Below are 21,725 nucleotides of genomic sequence, written 5' to 3' on the forward strand. Positions count from 1 at the left end.
CCTTGTTTTATGTAACTACCAAACGAGATTGGCAACCCTGCATGAATTCAACTAGTAGCCCTCCCACTGTTGATCCACTGTTTTCCAGGAAGGAAGTGGGGCCTTCTCCAGGGATTCCCAGGAAAATGTCTTCAACCTGTAGGGCAGAGGTGTCAAACCCATTTGTTATGAGGGCCGGATCTGACATAATTGAGACCTTGTCGGGCCGGGCCGTGTGTGTCATATAAGGTAATGCTAGGTAGTGGAGATATAAATTTTATAAAGGACATCAACAAACACAATTAAAGATTTTTTTTAAAAAAAACTTACAATATGCTTAAAAGCTTAGCTTTCTTGCAATATTTTGTTTATTTAACAGTCTCTGACACCTCTTGCTCTGAATTATTGCACCAAAATTTGGAGACAATGTCTGTGCTGTAGCAATCCTGAATATGCTGTTCAGGGGTTTGTAAGTTGCAAACCTATTTTTGATTAATTGACATTCATTATAGAAATCTTATGGTCAGTGCTTTGAGCCTAAGACTCAGGGGAAGACATGAAACGGCTGGGCATTACGAATTTTTGTACATAAGTTACTTCACGTGCTGGTCATCCAGTGGAGAAAATAGAGGCTTTTCTCTGTAGCTCCTGTGCGATTGAGCAAGCCTGGCAAAGTAAGCTGTGATGCAGAAGAAAGCAAGAGAGAGAGAAGGAAGCAGATGACATTGAGCTGCTCACAGGCCTGATAGGAGCCCTCCGGGGAACTGATCCAGCCCTTGGGCTCCATGCTTGACACCCCTGCTCTCTAGAGGTTCATGGAGATGTGAGATGCCCTCTCGCTCCAGCGTCTCTAAAGTGACCCCTTCCCCGCTTCTAAAATGCCCCTCTCCCATTTCCTCTTCTTCCTCCTCCAGAGCAGGGTAGATGCCAGGTGGAGAAGATCCTGGGCACTTTTGGCTGGTGGGGGCCTCAACCCAACTTCGTCACTTCCTTGGCACAGTGCCGGCGCGAGAGCTTCCTGCCCGGCCTCCACTTCATCACCTACCAGCAGCCGCGCAACGATTCCCAGCCTGATAAGGTAAGGGGCGGAATCGCCACCATCTTTGCACCACGGGATGTTTCTCGCATTGCGTCATCAAGGGCCCTAAGCTGACTCCTTTGCAAAACCCTGGGACATTCTAGATGCAGGGTCTGGGCAGCATCACGAGAAAGAAAAAGGAAAGGTCCCCTGTGCAAACACCAGTCGTTTCCGACTCTGGGGTGACGTTGCTTTCGCAACGTTTTCACGGCAGACTTTTTACGGGGTGGTTTGACCGTTGCCTTTCCTGGTCATCTACACTTCCCTCCCCTCCCCAGCAAGCTGGGTACTCATTTTACCCACCTTGGAAGGATGGAAGGCTGAGTCAACCTCGAGCCGGGGATCAAACTCAAGTCGTGGGCTCATGAGAAACCGACTGGTAAAATGAGCGAAATGAGTGATACTCTGTATTCTTGGTGCTTGGAGGGGGCTAGTGGGAAGGCACCATAAGAAGATGATGCCAAGAATTCCCTGCCACAGCAGGTGGTGGCTGCAAGCATAGACAGCTTCAAGAGGGGATTGGATAAACGTATGGAGCAGAGCTCCATCGGTGGCTCTTAGCCACAGCATATTGTTGGAACTCTCTGTCCAGGGCAGTGATGCTCTGTATTCTTGGTGCTTGACCCAAGGCCATTCCAGCAGCTGCAAGTGGAGGAGTGGGGAATCAAACCCGGTTCTCCCAGATAAGATGATGATGTTGGATTTATATCCCAGCCTGTACTCTGAATCTCAGAGTCTCAGAGCAGCTCACAATCTCCTTGATCTTCCCCACAACAGATAGCCTGTGAGGTAGGTGAGGCTGAGAGAGCTCTTACAACAGCTGCCCTTTCAAGGACAACTCTGCAAGAGCTATGGCTAACCCAAGGCCATTCCAGCAGGTGCAAGTGGAGGAGTGGGGAATCAAACCTGGTTCTCCCAGATAAGAGCCTGCCCTTTCAAGGACAACCTCTGCCAGAGCTATGGCTGACCCAAGGCCATTCCAGCAGCTGCAAGTGGAGGAGGGGGGAATCAAACCCGGTTCTCCCAGATAAGAGTCTGCCCTTTCAAGGACAACCTCTGCCAGAGCTATGGCTGACCCAAGGCCATCCCAGCAGCTGCAAGTGGAGGAGTGGGGAATCAAACCAGGTTCTCCCAGATAAGAGTCTGCCCTTTCAAGGACAACCTCTGACAGAGCTATGGCTGACCCAAGGCCATTCCAGCAGCTGCAAGTGGAGGAGTGGGGAATCAAACCCAGTTCTCCCAGTTAAGAGTCTGCCCTTTTAAGGACCACCTCTGCCAGAGCTATGGCTGACCCAAGGCCATTCCAGCAGCTGCAAGTGGAGGAGTGGGGAATCAAACCCGGTTCTCCCAGTTAAGAGTCAGCACACCTCACCACTACACCAAACTGCTTCTCATAGCACTCACTGACATTTTTCCTGGCAACTGCTGAGTGTTTATAGAAACTGGGAGGGGCCAGGTGAGGTTGTTGGAGAATTGATTGGCTGTGCAGGTTTTTAAAAAGCTTGATTTGTCATCAGTTCCCCCCACAGTACAAAACCCTTCATGGGATGAGTGGATGTAAGCTGCACCCAAACCGATATAATTGCTGTGAAACTCAACCAAGAACAGACCATTAAAATGCCTTTTATTATTTATGCAGAATTATTAACGATACGTTCAGTTTCTGTGATTTATGACTGTCTATGTGGTACTTAATTGCACTCTCCTTGTAAACGTTACTAAAGCTACAAAACATACGAAGAGCAATAAATCTTTCAAAATACATAGCCCAACATCAGTAATATTCAAAATGCAAAGCGCCATAACGCTCATGAAGCAGGACGCTGGATCCTGTCATGAGTAAAAGGCTTGTCTGTGAAAGTTCATCTAGCAGGGTCCGTGCTGCTGGAAAGATGAGGACCTGGAAGATTGCTCACTGGTATTCTGGCTATTGTAAACAAATTAGAAGAAGAAGAAGATATTGGATTTATATCTTGCCCTTCACTCTGAATCTCAGAGCGGTTCACAATCTCCTTTATCTTCTTTCCCCATAAAAGACACCTTGTGAAGTGGGTGGGGCTGAGAGGGCTCTCACAGCAACTGCCCTTTCAAGGACAACTCCTACCAGAGCTATGGCTGACCCAAGGCCATTCCAGCAGCTGCAAGTGGGGAATCAAACCCGGTTCTCCCAGATAAGAGTCCACACACTTAACCACCACTCCAAACTGGTCCTGTTCTAAAGAGATCACAAATCATAGAAATATTGAGTTGGAAGGGGCCTCTAGGGTCATCTAGTCCACAAACACCTCCCCCCTAAATTCACAGGATCTTCATTGCTGTCAGATGGCCATCTAGCCTCTGTTTAAAAACCTCCAAGGAAGGAGAGCCCACCACCTCCCAAGGAAGCCTGTTCCACTGTGGAATCACTCTAACGGTCAGAAAGTTCTTCCTGATGTTGAACTGGAAACTCTTTTGATTTAATTTCAACCTGTTGGTTCTGGTCCTACCTTCCGGGGCCACAGAAAACAATTCCACATCATCTTCTATATGACAGCCCTTCAAGTACTTGAAGATGGTGATCCTATCACCTCTCAGCCACCTCCTCTCCAGGCTAAACATGCCCAGCTCCTTCAACCTTTTCTCATAGGACTTGGTCTCCAGACCCCTCACCATCTTCGTCGCCCTCCTCTGAACCTGTTCCAGCTTCTTAAAATGTGGTGCCCAAAACTGAACACAATACTCCAGGTGAGGTCTTATCAGAGCAGAGTAAAGCAATACCATCACATCACGTGATCTGGACACTATACTATAATCTTGGCTTTTGTAAGATAAAAGCTCAATGCCAGAAAATCAGTGTCCTATGCAAAATCCGACAACGCCCACCATGCTGTATCGGAATTCCAAATGTGTGTGCGGACTCAAAAAGGTTGGGGACCCCCGATGCACACTGCACTTCTGCAGCATAAGAAAAAAGAAAAGCATAAACTGTTGGTCTTGGAATGTAAAACTTGGCATTCTGATGTTCTTGTCAAGACCCTCTGTAGTTCAAAGAGCACAGACGATCCACTTTATAAATTGTTGTTTTGCAAAGACTAACTAAGCGGGCAACTTGCTCCCTTAACAGGGCCTTTTTTGTAGAAAAAGCCCAGAGAAACTCATTTCCATATTAGGCCACACCCCCTGATGCCAAGCCAGCTGGAACTGCGTTCCTGTACGTTCCTGCTCGGAAAAAAAAACCCCTGCCCCTTACATAGGTTATCTCAGACCGTTATATTTTTAAAAGCAAGCGGGAAGCAAGAGCGGAAAGCGTTTAGTCTTTCCCCCAAGACATCTCTCCAAGTGCATCTTGGCTATCTGCGTGGCCTTGGTAACCTTAGCAACACGTTAAGCCTGTTGGAAAGAATTTGTATAATTGTTACAACAAGATAAGCATAGCAGCTTCTTCTGAATACGTAATAGAGCTCTCTCTTAACACAACAAAAATGGCAAGGCGCTTGACAGTTCTCACCTTTTGTTTGTTTTAAAACCAGGTTTCTAGCCCTTACGATTTCCAAGGCAAGCTTGAAAGTAGGTGGGGCGGGCCCAGCCGAAATCTCTGAAACCAGACTGTGGGGGGAGGGGAGGACTTCTGCCTGGCTTCTTGCCCTTCCTTGAGAAAATTAGAGTGATTCATTGCCCTGTTAAAACCCATTTGCACAAATTAGGCAGGTGCTGGAATACCTCTGCCAAGAATTTGTGCTAATTTATTCCCCCCCCCCCTCCCCCAAGGGCACTCAGCCCTGATGAGGAGAAAGGCAGAGTTGTCTGTGAGCTTCTTGACATACAGAAGCACACCTGGGTTGAGCTTTAGCAGTCACTGGAGTGCCAGGCCCGCTCCGCTCCTGTTTACTGCAAGGTTTGTTTCCTGCCAAGCGGAACACGGCCTTCCAGTCATGTGACGTGTAGCTCTGTCAGTTGCTCAAAACTTCCTCTTTTTGGGTGTTGTCACACAAGCAGGGACCAGGAAGGGCCTTCTACTGGCTGCCACCACTCTGGTGACGGTCTGTCTGGGAGGGCCCAGAGCACCCAAACACCCCTGTATCTTCCCTATTAGCAGGGGTGGAATTTTAGCAGGAGCTCCTTTGCATATTAGGCCACACACCCCTGATGTAGCCAATCCTCCAAGAGCTTACAAAAAAGAGCCCTGTAAGCTCTTGGAGGATTGGCTACATGAGGGGTGTGTGGCCTGATATGCAAAGGCGCTCCTGCTAGAATTCCACTTCTGCCTGTTAGCAAGTACCTTTTAACCGTGACTGAAGAGACGCGAGGACGCAGGCAGTCTTAACAGCAGCAGCAGTTTATTATAAGTGCTCAGAAACAAACCAGTGGGTAATAAAATGTTTAGCGCCATAAAGAAACAGTAAAGGTTGGCGCACAGAAATAAAAACTCTTGACGCAACCATCTGGTCAGCCACTGTGCGAATCAGGATGCCAGAGCAGAAGGTCTGTCAGTCTGATCCAGCGGGGCTCTTCTGATGTTCTTACAAAACCAGCTAAGAGGTACCACTGAGGGAAGAAGGGTCATGTGATCCTCACAACGGTTTTCAGGTTGTGCTCACTTGTCAGAACGAGAAGCCCTGCCTCTCGCTTGTCCACTGCTTGGGCAGGGCTGGCCCTAGACTGTAATTTGGTGTCCCCCAGGGCTTTTTTAGTAGCAAGAACTCCTTTGCATATTAGGCCACACACCCCTGATGTAGCCAATCCTCCAGGAGCTTACAGGGCTCTTAGTTCACGGCCTACTGTAAGCTCCAATAGGATTGGTTATACCAGGGAGGTGTGGCCTAATGTACAAAGGAGTTCCCGGTTAAAAAAAAAAGCCCTGGGGCCCCCAGAAGACCAGCGCCCTAGGTGATCACCTAGTTTGCCTAGTGGCAGGGTCGACCCCGTGCCCGGGCTTTGCTCCCCTCCGCCTTTCTCTTGCCCCACTTGTGACTCAGCAAGAGCCAGGTCTGACCGTCTGTGCCCTCGTCTTAGGTCTTGATCATCCGCAGTACCACCATCACCCTGAACCCCAGCACGGATACGGACGTCTCTCTGGTCTACAAGGGCTTCATCCACCCGCTGGTGAATAACCCGGCCTCCACCGAGGACATCTCCATCTGGGCACGCATCCAGCGCCTCTTTGTGGTGGCCAAACTTGGCAAGAGCCCTGGCACGTTGGAGCTGGTAAGGGGGGGAGCGGACAGAGGAAGCTGCTGGGCTTATTTATTATTATAATTATTATTATTTACTGACAGGGTTAAGAACATAAGAGAAGCCATGTTGGATCAGGCCCATCCAGTGCAACACTTTGTGTCACACAGTGGCCAAAAATCCCAGGTGCCATCAGGAGGTCCATCAGTGGAGCCAGGACACTAGAAGCCCTCCCACTGTGTCCCCCTCCACAAGCACCAAAAATACAGTGCATCACTGCCCCAGAGAGTTTCAACAATACGCTGTGGCTAATAGCCACTGATGGACCTCTGCTCTACATAAGAACGTAAGAGAAGCCAAGTTAGATCAGCCCAGTGGCCCATCCAGTCCAACATTCTGTGTCACACCGTGGTCAAAAAAACCACCGGCTCCACCAGTGGGGCCAGGAAACTAGAAGCCCTCCCACTGTTGCCCCCCCAAGCACCAAAAATACAGTTCCTCACTGCCCCAGAGAGTTCCAACAATATGCTGTGGCTAATAGCCACTGATGGACCTCTGCTCTACATAACGTAAGAGAAGCCATGTTGGATCAAGCCAATGGCCCATCCAGTCCAACACTCTGTGTCACACAGTGGCCAAAAAAACCCAGGTGCCGTCTGAAGGTCCATCTGTGGGACACTAGAAGCCCTCCCACTGTGTCCCCCCAAGGACCAAGCATAGATGGCTTTAAGAGGGGATTGGATAAACATCTGGAGCAGAGGTCCTTCAGTGGCTATTAGCCACAGCATATTGTTGGAACTCTCTGTCTGGGGCAAGTGATGCTCTGTTTTCTTGGTGCTTGGGGGGGCAACAGTGGGAGAGCTTCTAGTGTCCTGGCCCCACTGATAGACCTCCTGAGGGCACTTGGGGTTTTCTGGCCACTGTGTGACACAGAGTGTTGGATGGGCCATTGGCCTGATCCAACATGGCTTCTCTTATGTTCTAATGTTCTCAAAATGAAGGCAGGGAAGGTCAACATGACATCTTGCTATACCATCTAACTGTCCTCCCGACACTGACACCCCCAGCTGCCAATACCGACTACCATCTGGATGGGAGAGAAAATCAGGCCGATATAGTTGGCATCTTTGGACACCAGGCTGTGTATTTAAGTGTCCACACTATCCACGCTGTTATTGGCTTAACTGTTTTAATTTTTAACAGGTTTTTTAATTGTTTAACTGTTTTACTGTTTTATTGTAATACTGTAATTATTGGTTTTACTGTCTGACATGTTGGAATCTGCCCTGAGCCCAATTTGGGAAAGGGTAGAATATAAATCCACAGAAATAAATAATAAATAAATAAATCGCAGGTTTGATCAGAGAATTGCCCCAACACAATATTTGGGAAGAAGAAGAAGAAGATATTGGATTTATATCCCTCCCTCCACTCCGAAGAGTCTCAGAGCGGCTCACAATCTCCTTTCCCTTCCTCCCCCACAACAGACACCCTGTGAGGTAGATGAAGATATTGGATTTATATCCCGCCCTCCACTCCGAAGAGTCTCAGAGTGGCTCACAATCTCCTTTATCTCTCCCCCCGCATCAGACACCCTGTGAGGTGGGTGGGGCTGGAGAGGGCTCTCACAGCAGCTGCCCTTTCAAGGACAACCTCTGCCAGAGCTATGGCTGACCCAAGGCGATGCTAGCAGGTGCAAGTGGAGGAGTGGGGAATCAAACCCGGTTCTCCCAGACAAGAGTCCGCACACTTAACCACTACACCAAACTGGCTACCCCGTACCACCAGGGGAAGACCTCTACTACTCACCTGGCAAGGTAGACACCTTGATCACCTCCGGGAGATTCTCACTTCACCATAGGTGACGGGACAGAAAGCCATTCGTCAAACTGTCTGTTTGCTTACTTTGTGGAATGCCGTCCAAAGCCTGCCGCATCCCTCCCGTCTTCTCTTCCCCTCCAGGAGGAGGTGGGCCGCTGGGCCGTACAACAAGACAACAACAAGCGGCTGCTCCAGCGCCCCGGGGCTGAGCGCCTCTTCCCCAACACCGAAAGGGGCAACAAGTACGCCGTGCTGGTCGAAGGCCACTTCAATAATTCTGGCAACGGGCAGACGAGCGAGCTGACCCTCACCTGGGACCGTACAGGAGTGCCAGGGGGCAGTGTGAGTATTGTTGCGTCACCGCGTTGGTCTTGAGCGACTCCCGCCACAAAGCCTCGGCTGCCTCCCATCAGGCACCATTTGCAAGAACTGGTACAGCGGTGGGTTTGTAAAGAGGCGACACTGCTCTGTTTCTGGTCATCTCATGATGGCTGACTGTTCAGAGAAGATGGTTTCCAGCAGGTAGCTGCATTGGCCTGTAGTAGCTGGAACAAAATTCGAGTCCAGTGGGTGTTTACAGGCCAACAAAGTTTCCCAGCGGATAAGCTTTCATAAAGTGTGCTTTGTCAGATACTAGTAAGAATGATGGTTCATTGGTGTTTATATCTAGAGTTTCTGGTGGGCAGCTGTGAAGGTCTGTAGTAGCTGGAACAGAATTCGAGTCCAGTAGCATTTACAGGCCAATAAAGCCGCAAGATGTCAGATGTTTGAGGGAGGAAGGAAGGAAGGCAAATACATGGGGCGGAGGGAGGGAAGTGGAGGTGGAAAGAAAGCAACTTTAAATGCATTCTCCAAACTGCTCGCCAACCCCTGCTCCCTCTAGGGCAGGGGTGGGAATACTGTGGCTCAAGAGCTATATGTGGCTCTTTAACACATATTGTGTCGCTCTCAAAACCCTCAGCACCGTGCTTGGAGAAGGCATTTGTCTCTTTAAATCCCTTCTCTAAGCCAAGCCAGCCAGCGGCTTGGAGAAGGTAATTAGTTAAAGTTGTGCCCTTTCCACCTTTCCCTCCCTCCCCACTCCTTCATCTATTTCCTTCCTCCCTCCCTCCTTCAGACATCTGACATCTTGTGGCTCTCAAACATCTGACGTTTATTCTATGTGGCTCTTATGTTAAGCAAGTTTGGCCACCCCTGCTTTAGTAGCAACTGCCACCACCATGCAAGAATCTTCACTGTGCAACTGAAGAAAAGCTGCAGCAGCCATTTTGTGGCTGGCTCCGCCTCCTGCAGCAGCCATTTTGTGGCTGCACCCACCATGTTCTGTCAGAATTTCAAAGATGCCCACAGACTCAAAAAGGTTGGGATCCTGTGTTTTACGAACTGCAGTTTGGGAAGGGAGAGGAGGAGGCCGAAATACATTGTGTTTGTATGTTTCTGTGCCGTTCAAATTCTGGAGCCTTCCTGTATTTCTTTTGCTTTTTTTCCTGCTTTGGCGGCGTAGGAGATTTCCTACTTCTTCCTGGAGCCCTACCGCTCGGAGATGTGCGCCACGTACCACTCATGCTTGGCTTGCCTGGCTGACCAGGGGTGCGGCTGGTGCCCACTCAGCGCCACCTGCCACCGACGCCTGGCACAGAAAGACGACGCTGGGGCCTGTGGCACTGACACAGTGCGCCTCATCCTGGTGCCGACCAACTGCATCCTGTGCGAGGATTACCGCGACTGCCACGCCTGCAGCAAGGTGAGGATTGTGCTGCGCCCCAGTTGACCTTCTCAGGGGCAAAGCATGGATAGCGAGCAGAGAGAAGCTTGCATAACGCAGCGTAGAGTTGCCAGGTTGACTTACCTGGCCAGTGGGGGGGTCTCCTGATGTCCTTCCAGGAGACCAGCAGTGATGCTGGGCGTTTTTGGACCTACTTCAAGTTTTGGGCCTACTTCCGGTTTGGGGCCTATCTCCATTTTGGAGGTGATGCTAGGGTTGCCAAGGATGACTCAGGAAATATCGGAGGACTTTGAGGGTGGAGCCAAGAGCAAGGTTGTGACCAGCGTTCCCTCTAAGCTGAGTTAGAGTGAGCTAGCTCACAGATGTTTAGCCTCCAGCTCACACCTTTTTGTCTTAGCTCAGGAAAAATAGCCCCAGAACACACTAATTTATGCAGTGGTTCGCAACTTTCATGCCAGTGGCTCACCAAGTGGAATTTTTGCTCACAAGACTGCAGCTGAGAGGGAACGCTGGTTGTGACCAATACAGTTGAACTATGAAGGGAGTTCTGGCCATCATATTTAAAGGGACTGTGCTCCTTTAAAACACCCTCTCTCCATTAGAAATAATGGAGGGTGGGGGCACCTTCTTTTGGGGCCATAAAATTAGACCTTCTGGTCCAATCTTTCTTGAAGTTGGGGGGTTTTTTTTGAGGAGAGGCACCAGATGCTATGCTGAAAATTTGGTGCTTCTACGTCAAAAAACAGCCCTCCTCCAGAGGCCCAGATACTCACAGATCAATTTTCCATTATATGCGGAGTGGTCTCCATAGGATATAATGGGGTGCCCAGTGGATATCCTCCCCTTGCTTTCTGAAAATACTGAAGTTGGGGGAAGGCCTCCAACCAGGGGCTTCCTTGCCCCCAACTGGGGATTGGAAACTCTAGGTGACCCTCTGGTTTTTGGACAAAACTCTATGGTTTCCCCGCTGCTGGCCACATAGACTGTACCACATACCAGTTCTGAGAGGGGGTTCCCGGAATAGGGCATCTCTCTCCAATTCAAGTCCTGAACATTTTACTCGAAGGTGTCTTTAAATCTTAGTCCTACCTACTTCGCTCCATCTTTTCTTCCTCACCCAAAGAAAGAAGCATCTTCCTTTGTTGAGAACAAGCAGTTGCTATCTTGCCTCAGAACAGCCGTGACAGACATTCATGCCAAAACAAAGCAAGATGCTAGTAGCAGATACTGATCATAAAGAGTTGCGGATCCCTGTTCTAGAGAGGTGCACGTTGCTAGGAGCAGACACCAATCTTAGAGAGTTGGGTGAGAAGACCAAAACTCTCATGGGCAAACCAGACCCTCCCATCACACAAATTAATTATTGCCTGGCAGCATGTGTATATCCAGGAGATCCTAAGATTGTCTGGCAGCCAGAGGTTCTAGCTCTTTTGGCATTATGCACCACTAGGAGGCGAGCTAACCTTTTTTTTTTTTTTAAAGACAAAACACTTTTCAGAGGTGGTTTGTCATTGCCTGCCTCTGTGTCACAGTCCTGGTGTTCTTCTCGCACAACCCTCTAGGCAGAGATTTGTTTTTTGTAGAAAAAGCCCAGCAGGAGCTCATTTGCATGTTAGGCCACACCCCTGACATCACCATTGTTCCACGCAGGGCTTCTTTGGTAGAAAAAGCCCAGCAGGAACTCATTTGCATATTAGGCCACACCCCAATACCAAACCAGCTGGAACTGCTGTGTGTTCCTGCTAAAAAAAAAAAAAGCCCTGCCTCTAGGATTGATCTTTGCTACTAGCAGTATACTTTTGTGCAAGTGTGTGCGTGTCAGCTGTGGTCTCCTCACCTACTTGTCTTGTCCTCTTCCCAGAGCCAGTTTGGTGTAGTGGTTAAGTGCATGGACTCTTATCAGGGAGAACCAGGTTTGATTCCCCACTCCTCCACTTGCAGCTGCTGGAATGGTCTTGGGTCAGCCATAGCTCTCGCAGAGGTGTCCTTGAAAGGGCAGATTCTGTCAGAGCTCTCTCAGCCCCACCCACCTCACAAGGTGTCTGTTGTGGGAGGAGAAGATATAGGAGATTGTAAGCCATTCTGAGTCTCTGATTCAGAGAGAAGGACGGGGTATAAATCTGCAATCCTTCTTCATCTTCCTTTCCTCCTCCTCCTCTTCCTCTTTCCCCCCCCCCCAGGATCCATTCTGCGAATGGCAGGTCAACAGCAGCAAGAAGGGGGACTTCCTCTGCAGTCGCCGAGGCCGGCTGGGCAGCGCGATCCGCTCTCCGCAAGAGTGCCCCAAACTCTGCAATCAGTGAGTGAGCCAGAGGAGGAGGAGGCATGCATTGGGTTGGTGTTGGCAAACAGATTGTGTGGGAAAGGGGCATGAGTCGGAGTTTGGTCTGTGGCGTAAAGGTCGCAGCATGGGGGGAGGGATATGGGCCATGGTTGATCTATGCTTGGGATTAGGTAGCAGCCAGCAGCTCTAGGGTTCCTGATTACCTGGGCCTAGTGGGGAAAACAAGGAGCCCCGTGGCGCAGAGTGGTAAAGCTGCAGTACTGCAGTGTGAGCTCTCTGTTCACGATCTGAGTTCGATCCCGGCGGAAGTTGGGTTCAGGTTGACTCAGCCTTCCATCCTTCCGAGGTCAGTAGAATGAGTCCCCAGCTTGCTGGGGGGGAAAGTGTAGATGACTGGAGAAGGCAATGGCAATGGCAATGGCAATGGAAAGGAAAGGAAAGGAAAGGAAAGGAAAGGAAAGGAAAGGAAAGGAAAGGAAAGGAAAGGAAAGGAAAGGAAAGGAAAGGAAAGGAAAGGAAAGGAAAGGAAAGGAAAGGAAAGGACCCCTGTGCAAGCACCAGTCATTTCCGACTCTGGGATGACATTGTAAAGGTCGCAGCGTGGGGGGAGGGATATGGGCCGTAGTCGATCTACACTTGGAATTAGGTAGCAGCCAGTAGCTCTAGGGTTCCTGATTGCCTGGGCCTAGTGGGGAAAACAAGGAGCCCCGTGGCGCAGAGTGTTAAAGCTGCAGTACTGCAGTCCTAAGCTCTGCTCACGGCCTGAGTTCAATCCCTGGTGGAAGCTGGGTTTTCAGGTAGCCGGCTTGAGGTTGACTCAGCCTTCCATCCTTCCGAGGTCGGTAAAATGAGTACCCAGCTTGCTGGGGGGGAAAGAGTAGATGACTGGGGAAGGCAATGGCAAACCACCCAGTAAAAAGTCTGCTGTGAAAACGTCATGATACGACGTCACCCCAGAGTCGGAAACAACTTGTGTTTGCACAGGGGACTGCCTTTACCTTTAGTGGGGAAAACACAGCCATGCTAGGAAAAGCTGAAGGAAGCAGGGAAAGAGGAGATGGATGGACTCCATCAAGGAAGCCAGGGCCCACCATGGGCGAGGCCTGAACAAAGCTGCCAATGATACGACATTTTGGACGTCCTTAATTTGTAGGGCTGCTGTAAGTCAGACACGTCTTGACACACAAACAGTGGGGAATTCTCTAGCCCCAATCTCCCACACTTGAGAAATTGAGAAGAAGAAAAAAATTCTCCATAGGGGTGCCCTAGGAATTTCTCCTAGTCTCTGTGGTCTTTACCATAAAGATAATGGGATTCCTAGAGCATCACCTGGAAGTGACACTGCGTCCTCCTCAAGCTCCATCCTGCCCACGACCAGGAGGCGTTGCAGGGCATGTTAACCAGTGGTCTTCAGCCCATTGGTTTGGGACTTTTTGGTGGGTTGTGAACCTCATTTGGAATACTGTGTACAGTTCTGATCACTGCACCTCAAGAAAGATACTGTAGCCTAGGAAAAGGTGCAAAAAAGGGGCAACTAAAACAATTAAGGGGATGGAACACTTTCCCTGTGAAGAAAGGTTAAAGCGCTTGGGGCTCTTTAGCTTGGGGAAATGTCAACTGAGGGGTGACACGATAGAGGTTTACAAAATTATGCATGGGATAGAAAAGGTAGAGAAAGAAGTCCTTTTCTCGCTTTCTCACAATACGAGAACTCAAGGGCTTTCTGTGAAATGCATGAACAATAAGCTTAGGACAGATAAAAGGGAACTCTTCATCACCCAGTGAGTAATTCACTCACGGAATTCACTGCTGCAGGAAATTTGGCAGCTACAAGCACAGCCGGCGTCAAGAGGGGATTGGATCAACATCTGGAGCAGAGGTCCATCAGTGGCTATTAGCCACACCGTATTGATGGAACTCTCTGTCTGGGGCGGTGATGCTCTGTATTCTTGGTGCTTGGGGGGAGGGCAACTATTGGGACTAAGGACTAGGTAGCAGCCAGCAGCTCTAGGGTTCCTAATTGACTAGGCCTAGTGGGGAAAAGACAGTCACGCTAGGAATAGTTGAAGGCACCAGGAGAAGAGGAGATGGATGGACTCCCATCAAGGAAGCCAGGGCTTCTTTGAGAGCTTCTAGTGTCCTGGCCCCACTGATGGACCTCCTGATAGCAACTGGGTTTTTTTGGCCGCTGTGTGACACAGAATGTTGCGCTTGGTGGGCCATTGGCCTGATCCAACATGGCTTCTCTGATGTTCTCTTTTTTTTCTTGCCATCAAGTCACAGCTGATTTACAGCCACCTCGTGGGGATTTCACCTCATGGGGGTTTGCCATCGCTTGCCTCTGCATCGCAACCTTGGACTTCCTTGGTGGTCTCCCATCCAAATACCAATTAGGGCCGACGCTGTTTAGCTTCCAAGGTTTGACGAGATCAGACTTGCCTGGGCTATCCAGGTTAAGGCCAACTTCTGTAGAACTATATATATGGCAGGACCTGCTGGAAGTGTGCATACACATAAAGCAAGGGCCCTGGATTCCAGTTTCTCTTTGCCAGTACAGCGACGCAAGGTCTCCTGTCTAAACCCTTAAGAACATAAGAATGTAAGAGAAGCCACGTTGGATCAAGCCAAGGGCACATCCAATCCAACACTCTGTGTCACACAGTGGCCAAAAAACCCAGGTGCCATCAGGAGGTCCATCAGTGGGGCCAGGACGCTAGAAGCCCTCCTACTGTTCCCCCCCACCAAGAATACAGAGCATCAGTTGCACCAGACTGACAGTTGGATCTGTACCCTTTGCTCATTCCACCCAACAGCACTTTCCCGGTGCACTCAGCTTGGCGTGACTCTGGCCGTCTTGCTGTGTTGTCCTTCCCCATCACCGCCAGTGAGGTCAGGCTGCTGCCTTCTCCCCTTCCTGTCACATGACCTGTGTTTATAGCTCCACGGGCCTTCAGAATGGGAAAGGCTAACGGCCCACAGTGTTTCAAGCCGGCCGTACAACGTTTCTCTCTTCCTCTCCTCCTGCTACCCTCCAGGCGCACCACCTGCTCCGAGTGCCTCTCCAACTCCAGTCAATGTGCCTGGTGCCAGTCGACGCGCAACTGCTTCTTCTTTGCTGCCTACCTGGCCAAGTACCCTTACGGGGACTGTCGCGGCTGGTACGACAGGTACGTGGGGTGGGGGACGGACTATGGCTGGCGGAGGGTTGTGATGGCCGCCTCCTCCCATCTCGAGATCTCCTGCTCCTGGGTGGGAGCAGAACAATAGACGAGCTGGGCAGAACAAAAATCATACATGTTGAGTTCAGCAACAATTTTATAAATACAGAGCAGGGGTGGCCAAACTGAGGCTCGGGAGCCACACGTGGCTCTTTCACACATATTGTGTGGCTCTCGAAGCCCCTACTGCCCTGTTTGTCTCTTTAAATCACTTTGCCAAGCCAGCCAGTGGCTTGGAGAATATATTTATAAGGTTAAAGTTGTTTTCCTTCCACCCCCCCCACTCCTCTCACCCCATCGATTTTTTCCTCCCTTCCTTCCCTCCATCCAACATCTGACGTTCCTGTCTTGCGGCTCTCAAATGTCTTGGCGTTCCTGTCCCGCGGCTCTCAAATGTCTTGGCGTTCCTGTCTCGCGGCTCTCAAATGTCGACGTTCCTGTCTCGCAGCTCTCAAATGTCTTGCCGTTCCTGTCTCATGGCTCTCAAATGTCGATGTTCCTGTCTCGCGGCTCTCAAATGTCGACGTTCCTGTCTCGCGGCTCTCAAATGTCTTGGCGTTCCTGTCTCGCGGCTCTCAAATGTCTTGGCGTTCCTGTCTCGCGGCTCTCAAATGTCTTGGCGTTCCTGTCTCGCGGCTCTCAAATGTCTTGGCGTTCCTGTCTCGCGGCTCTCAAATGTCTTGGCGTTCCTGTCTCGCGGCTCTCAAATGTCTTGGCGTTCCTGTCTCGCGGCTCTCAAATGTCTTGGCGTTCCTGTCTTGCGGCTCTCAAATGTCGACGTTCCTGTCTCGCGGCTCTCAAATGTCTTGGCGTTCCTGTCTCGCGGCTCTCAAATGTCTTGGCGTTCCTGTCTCACGGCTCTCAAATGTCTTGACGTTCCTGTCTCGCGGCTCTCAAATGTCTTGGCGTTCCTGTCTCGCGGCTCTCAAATGTCTTGGCGTTCCTGTCTCGCGGCTCTCAAATGTCTTGGCGTTCCTGTCTCGCGGCTCTCAAATGTCTTGGCGTTCCTGTCTTGCGGCTCTCAAACATCTAACAATTATTCTGTGTGGCTCTTACGTTAAGCAAGTTTGGCCACCCCGATACAGAGTATTTCTAAAGTGTCACTTCTGCAAAAATACATTTGGTGGCAATCAACGGTGCAAAGTTCTTTTAGAAACCATGAGTACAGCATAAAAATAATAGGGAAAAATGATGTAATTAGAAAGCCTGCGTTAGCACCAGAGGTTTTCCTCCTAGCAACTTGATTTGTTCATGGAAAGCTTTGTAGCTTTGTAAATTAACATTTTATCAAAGTTTATTTTTTAAAAAAGAAAGAAAGAAAAAATTACAGCTCAGATCAAAAAGCCATGCAGCAACAGCACTTAAAGCTCCGAAACTGAGTAATCAATAGGAATTCAATACACATATACATTTGCAAAAATTATTAGAATATATGCAGTCAAGTATTACAACCTGATTACCAAAGACTTAAATCATTAATATGTTTGGGTATTTCATTCTGATCTGTTAGGTACTCTAGAACAGCGTTCCATTTTGGCACCAGGGACCAGTTTTGTGAAAGACAATTTTTCCACGGGCCAGGGGAGGGGGTGATGGTTTCGGATGATACAGGTGTGCACTTTATTTCTATTAGTTTGGTGTGGTGGTTTAGTGTGCGGACTCTTATCTGGGAGAACCGGGTTTGATTCCCCCACTCCTCCACTTGCAGCTGCTGGAATGGCCTTGGGTCAGCCATAGCTCTGGCAGAGGTTGGCCTTGAAAGGGCAAACTCTTATCTGGGAGAACCGGGTTTGATTCCCCACTCCTCCACTTGCACCTGCTGGAATGGCCTTGGGTCAGCCATAGCTCTGGCAGAGGTTGTCCTTGAAAGGGCAGACTCTTATCTGGGAGAACCGGGTTTGATTCCCCACTCCTCCACTTGCACCTGCTGGAATGGCCTTGGGTCAGCCATAGCTCTGGCAGAGGTTGTCCTTGAAAGGGCAGACTCTTATCTGGGAGAACCGGGTTTGATTCCCCACTCCTCCACTTGCAGCTGCTGGAATGGCCTTGGGTCAGCCATAGCTCTGGCAGAGGTTGTCCTTGAAAGGGCAGACCCTTATCTGGGAGAACCGGGTTTGATTCCCCACTCCTCCACTTGCAGCTGCTGGAATGGCCTTGGGTCAGCCATAGCTCTCACAGAGTTGTCCTTGAAAGGGCAGTTTCTGTAAGAGCTCTCTCAGCCCCACCTACCTCACAGGGTGTCTCTTGTGGGGGAGGAGGGTAAAGGAGATTGTAAGCTGCTCTGAGACTCTGAAATTTGGAGTGGAGGGTAGGATATAAATCCAATGTCGTCTTATTATTATTTCTACTACATTGTAATATATACTGAAATAATTATACAACTCACGGCCCAGTTGCTAACAGGCCACAGACCGGTAATAGTCCACAGCCTGAGAGTTGGGAACCCCTGCTCTAGAACGGGAAACCATATGGAAACAAACTTGGTAGTCATATCTCTACCATGAATACGTTTAGAAAGCTTCGTAGCTTCGCAAAATTCAGTGCAGCTGACTTCTTGCTCTCTGTCCCTTCTTTTGTCTGGCTTTTCTCTGCTCCCCTTGCCTCAGTGTCCACTCTGTGCCCCAGTGCCTTGACTGCACCCGCTTCAACACCTGCCGGGAATGTCTGCAGAACTTCGAGTGCGGCTGGTGTGGAAACTCAGACAACCCAACCATCGGCAGGTAAGGCCAGTGTCCGAAGCGATGGCGGTTCTTGTCTAAGGTCGCCACGTCTCCCTGGCTGGGAATGGGAGTGGGGGGGGGATAGAGTTGCCAGTTCCAGGTTGGGAAACCCCTAGAGATTTGGGGGTGGAGCTAGGGAGGACAGGGACTTCAGTGGGGTACGATGCCTTAGAGTCCCCCCCTCCAAAGCCGCCTCCAAAGATGCCAGCCTCCAGGGGAACTGTACTGATCTTGGAGGTGGTCTGGAATTCCGTGGGGATTCCCTAGGTCCCACCTGGAGGTTGGCATCCATATGTCTGCTCCAGTTGACTTTGGGGAGCATAAGAACGTAAGAGAAGACTTGTTGGATCAGGCCAATGGCCCATCCAGTCCGACACTCTGTGTCACACAGTGGCCAAAAAACTCCAGATGCCATCAGGAGGTCCACCAGTGGGGCCAGGACACTAGAAGCCCTCCCACTGTGCCCCCCCCCCCCCAGCACCAGGAATACAGAGCATTACTGCCCCAGACGGAGAGTTCCAATGATAAGTTGTGGCTAATAGCCACTGATGGACCTCTGCTCCATATGTTTATCCAACCCCCTCTTGAAGCTGTCTATGCTTGTAGGCAGCGAGGGTGAGTTTATATGTGTTGGGGGTCCTTCATCTATGATTCTGAGTGCCCAGAAGCGTGACTGTATGGTTTCATTTTTTTTAAAAAAATGACAAGTTTCCAAATTGAGTTACTGGTTCTCATGGCTTTGCTGTTATATTGAAAAGAACTATGTCAGCCTTCTGAGTTAGCTGTGCAAAAAGAGTTCCCAACTCCTTTGTTTAATACAGGTTCCTTGGGTTGTTGCTGTTGTTTTTTTTCTAAAGTTTGCATGACAGGCTGAAATTCCACAAATGCAGCTTTCCCCATCCCTGGAGCTTCACCTCACAAATTTCTCTCTAGTGCCAGCTCAGTGTGATGCAGATAGAATACCACTGAACAAACAATGAGTATACTTCATTCCTTATATATGATTTATCCTATATACAACTTTAAACTAGTGTATACAAATATCAACATCAGTTTCCAGTTTCTTCTCTTCAGAAAAAATGTACAAATTATGAACAACCAGCAATTTGTTCCAATACTTTCCAACAGAAGAATTTTCAGAAATCCTTCTTTCAATAAACAAAGTTCACAATGCAGTCCATAACGTCTTGTGAAATTCTTTCCAATGGAAGGGCCAGGAAATCTTTGCAGCCTTCGTAAGACGTCTCCTCTAGATTTCAAGACGTTTCAATACTGGTCTTCTTCAGTTAATCAGGCTGTTTAAATGGAACCCGATTTCAATAATTTCCTACACAGACTCAAAGTTCAGAGCTAAAACAGAATCATTGGGTTCACCTTCTCCTGTGGTAGATCAGTGTGGTGCAGCAGTTTGAGTACCAGTCTGGGATCGAATCCCCACTTTGCCATAGATGAAGGGAGTGTGATACCGTCAGCTGCTTTGAGTCTTCATTGGGGAAGGAGGTGGGGAATAAAATAAACATGAAATAAGGACTATCTTGCCTGAGCAAATCCAGGTTCGCTTTTATTTAATTATTTACTTATTGGGAGCCAGTGTGGTGCAGTGATTAGAGAGTCCGGCTAGGATCTGGGAGCTCCAGGTTCGAATCCCCCCTCTGCCACGGAAGCATCCTGGGTGATCTTGGACCGCTTGCGCTTTCTCGGCCTAACCTATCTCACAGGGTGGTTGTGAGGATAAAACGGAGGAGAGGAGAGTTAAGCCACTCTGGGTGCTCACCAGGGAGACAGGAGGGATCTAAATGAAGTACATCAGTCGATAAGTGCTACAGGCCCAGAAGCTTTTCCTAGAGTGGCTGGCAACCTTGACTGTCTTTGTGAGGAGAGTCAGCCACCCGTCTCCCTCCACAGGTGCCTCCCGGGGGATTTCTCAGGCCTGAAGTCCTTCCTGAACTGCTCGGTGGCTCTGTGGGATTCTCATGGCCTGCCTCCCACCCACCCCGCCCAGTGGTCCTACGGGCAGTGCCCCGACGTGGATGAGTGCCGTTTGGGCCTGGCCAACTGCCATCCTTACGCCAGCTGTAAGAACACGCCGGACTCTTTTGAGTGTCACTGCAACAGAGGCTACGCGGGCGACGGTGTGGCCTACTGCAACCAGACGTGAGTGGGGGAATACCTGCTAGTTTGAGATAATAAGCATTTCATTGTTGAGGAAAATCAGCTAGCTGTCCCACCTGAGGGTCACATTTTGGGGTAACTAACACCATACCAAGACAATTTCAGAGGGTAGCCATGTCGGTCTGAACTTGGAGTAGAAGAAACTAGTTTACAGTCTCTTGCCCACATCTCATGCTTATTCCCTGCCTTCGAAGACAAAAGGAGGTGTGGCAGAATTTCTTTTGGGTTGGCCCTCTTTATGAAATTGGCACCAAGGGGTCTAAGCTATTCAGCACTGTGACGGAACTGGCCCAATTCTGCCTTCAGACCCGGTCCTGTCAACTCCCTTTTGAGTTGCCAACTCCTGAAGGGAGCTCATCTTCTTCCTGCCACTAGGGCACGCTGCCACCACCTGCTCAATTTAGGGGTTCCTGACTGAGAGGAACAGGACTCCCAATCCCTCTTCCTGCCAGTTCTGAGGCCTGGCCTCAAGGTCCTCTTCCAACCCAGCCCCTGGTTATGACAGAGACCAAAGTCCTTCTTTGGGAGACCCCTGGGGGATTGGCACCCTTGCCAGCTGCATGCCTTCCCCCTTCCCTGGACTCCCTTCTTGCAGTAGTGTGGCACAGAGGGACCACCTTTTAAAAAGACAAGACATTTATTTAATTTAGTTTAGTTTATTTGTAATTTATATCCCGCCCTTCCCACCAGGTGGCTCAGGGCGGCTTAAATTTGTAAATTTAAAATTTACAACTATATACAGGCATTTTAAAATAGTCAACAGAAGAAATAAATCAAACTAGGGGAAAACGCTCCTTCTTTCCCTATTATACAATACTTGCCTGACCATACAATCCAGTACAGACAGACCCACCAACCCAACTGACTGAACCCAAAGTCCAACTCAAACTGAAGGCTTCCCGCCAAAAATCACTAATCACCCTCCTGCAGCCTTCCGGGAGACCAGCCTGAAAGACTTCCTGCCTCTCTAGGAGGCCTCCTCAGAATTGCTGCTTCCAGACTAGAGGGGAGGGGGGAGGAGGAAGAAATTAGGCCGAAGCCTGACTCCAGTTTGATGGCTTCTTCCTGCCAACTCCCAGATAACCATAGCTTAAAATGTCGTTTCTCCATAAGCACTATTGAGCATTCATATAGCTAACAGCTTAAGCTGAGAATCTAGGTCAGTAGAAAAGTCGGTGAAAGGTAAGGGCTATATCAGGGCAGCCTTAGTCTTATACGGCAGGGGTGGCCAACAGTAGCTCTCCAGATGTTTTTTTGCCTACATCTCCCATCAGCCCCAGCCATTGGCCATGCTTTCTGGGGCTGATGGGAGTTTTAGGCAAAAAAAACATCTGGAGAGCTACCGTTGGCCACCCCTATTATATGGTATGAGAGGAACCGGAAGATATTGCAGATGCGGGAGCCTAGCTGTTGATGCAGCTGGTTGTTTTGGAATGCAAAACATCAGATAAGATGGAGATAGTGATATGAGTTTCCGAGGGGAAAGCCTTTATAAACCTTGGGATTTGAGCAGGAGTGGCTGTCTGCATGAGAGACATGTTCATTTCAAGCCGTGATTCTAACATCTCCCGTTTGA

At 49.5% G+C, this 21,725-nt stretch overlaps 1 protein-coding gene across 1 annotated transcript in view; it reads left to right on the forward strand.

The window, feature by feature from the left end:
* MEGF8 (multiple EGF like domains 8) overlaps positions 1 to 21,725 on the forward strand; it is a 93,856-nt gene that overhangs the window by 24,330 nt on the left and 47,801 nt on the right. The window contains 8 exon segments of the mRNA XM_060258650.1: positions 894 to 1,057; positions 6,050 to 6,241; positions 8,171 to 8,371; positions 9,534 to 9,773; positions 11,936 to 12,054; positions 15,075 to 15,206; positions 17,864 to 17,977; positions 19,883 to 20,131. Of these exon segments, the coding sequence (XP_060114633.1) occupies positions 894 to 1,057; positions 6,050 to 6,241; positions 8,171 to 8,371; positions 9,534 to 9,773; positions 11,936 to 12,054; positions 15,075 to 15,206; positions 17,864 to 17,977; positions 19,883 to 20,131 (1,411 nt within the window).

Source organism: Heteronotia binoei, chromosome 17 (assembly GCF_032191835.1).
Source record: "Heteronotia binoei isolate CCM8104 ecotype False Entrance Well chromosome 17, APGP_CSIRO_Hbin_v1, whole genome shotgun sequence".
In the NCBI taxonomy this organism is placed as follows: Eukaryota; Metazoa; Chordata; class Lepidosauria; order Squamata; family Gekkonidae; genus Heteronotia; species Heteronotia binoei.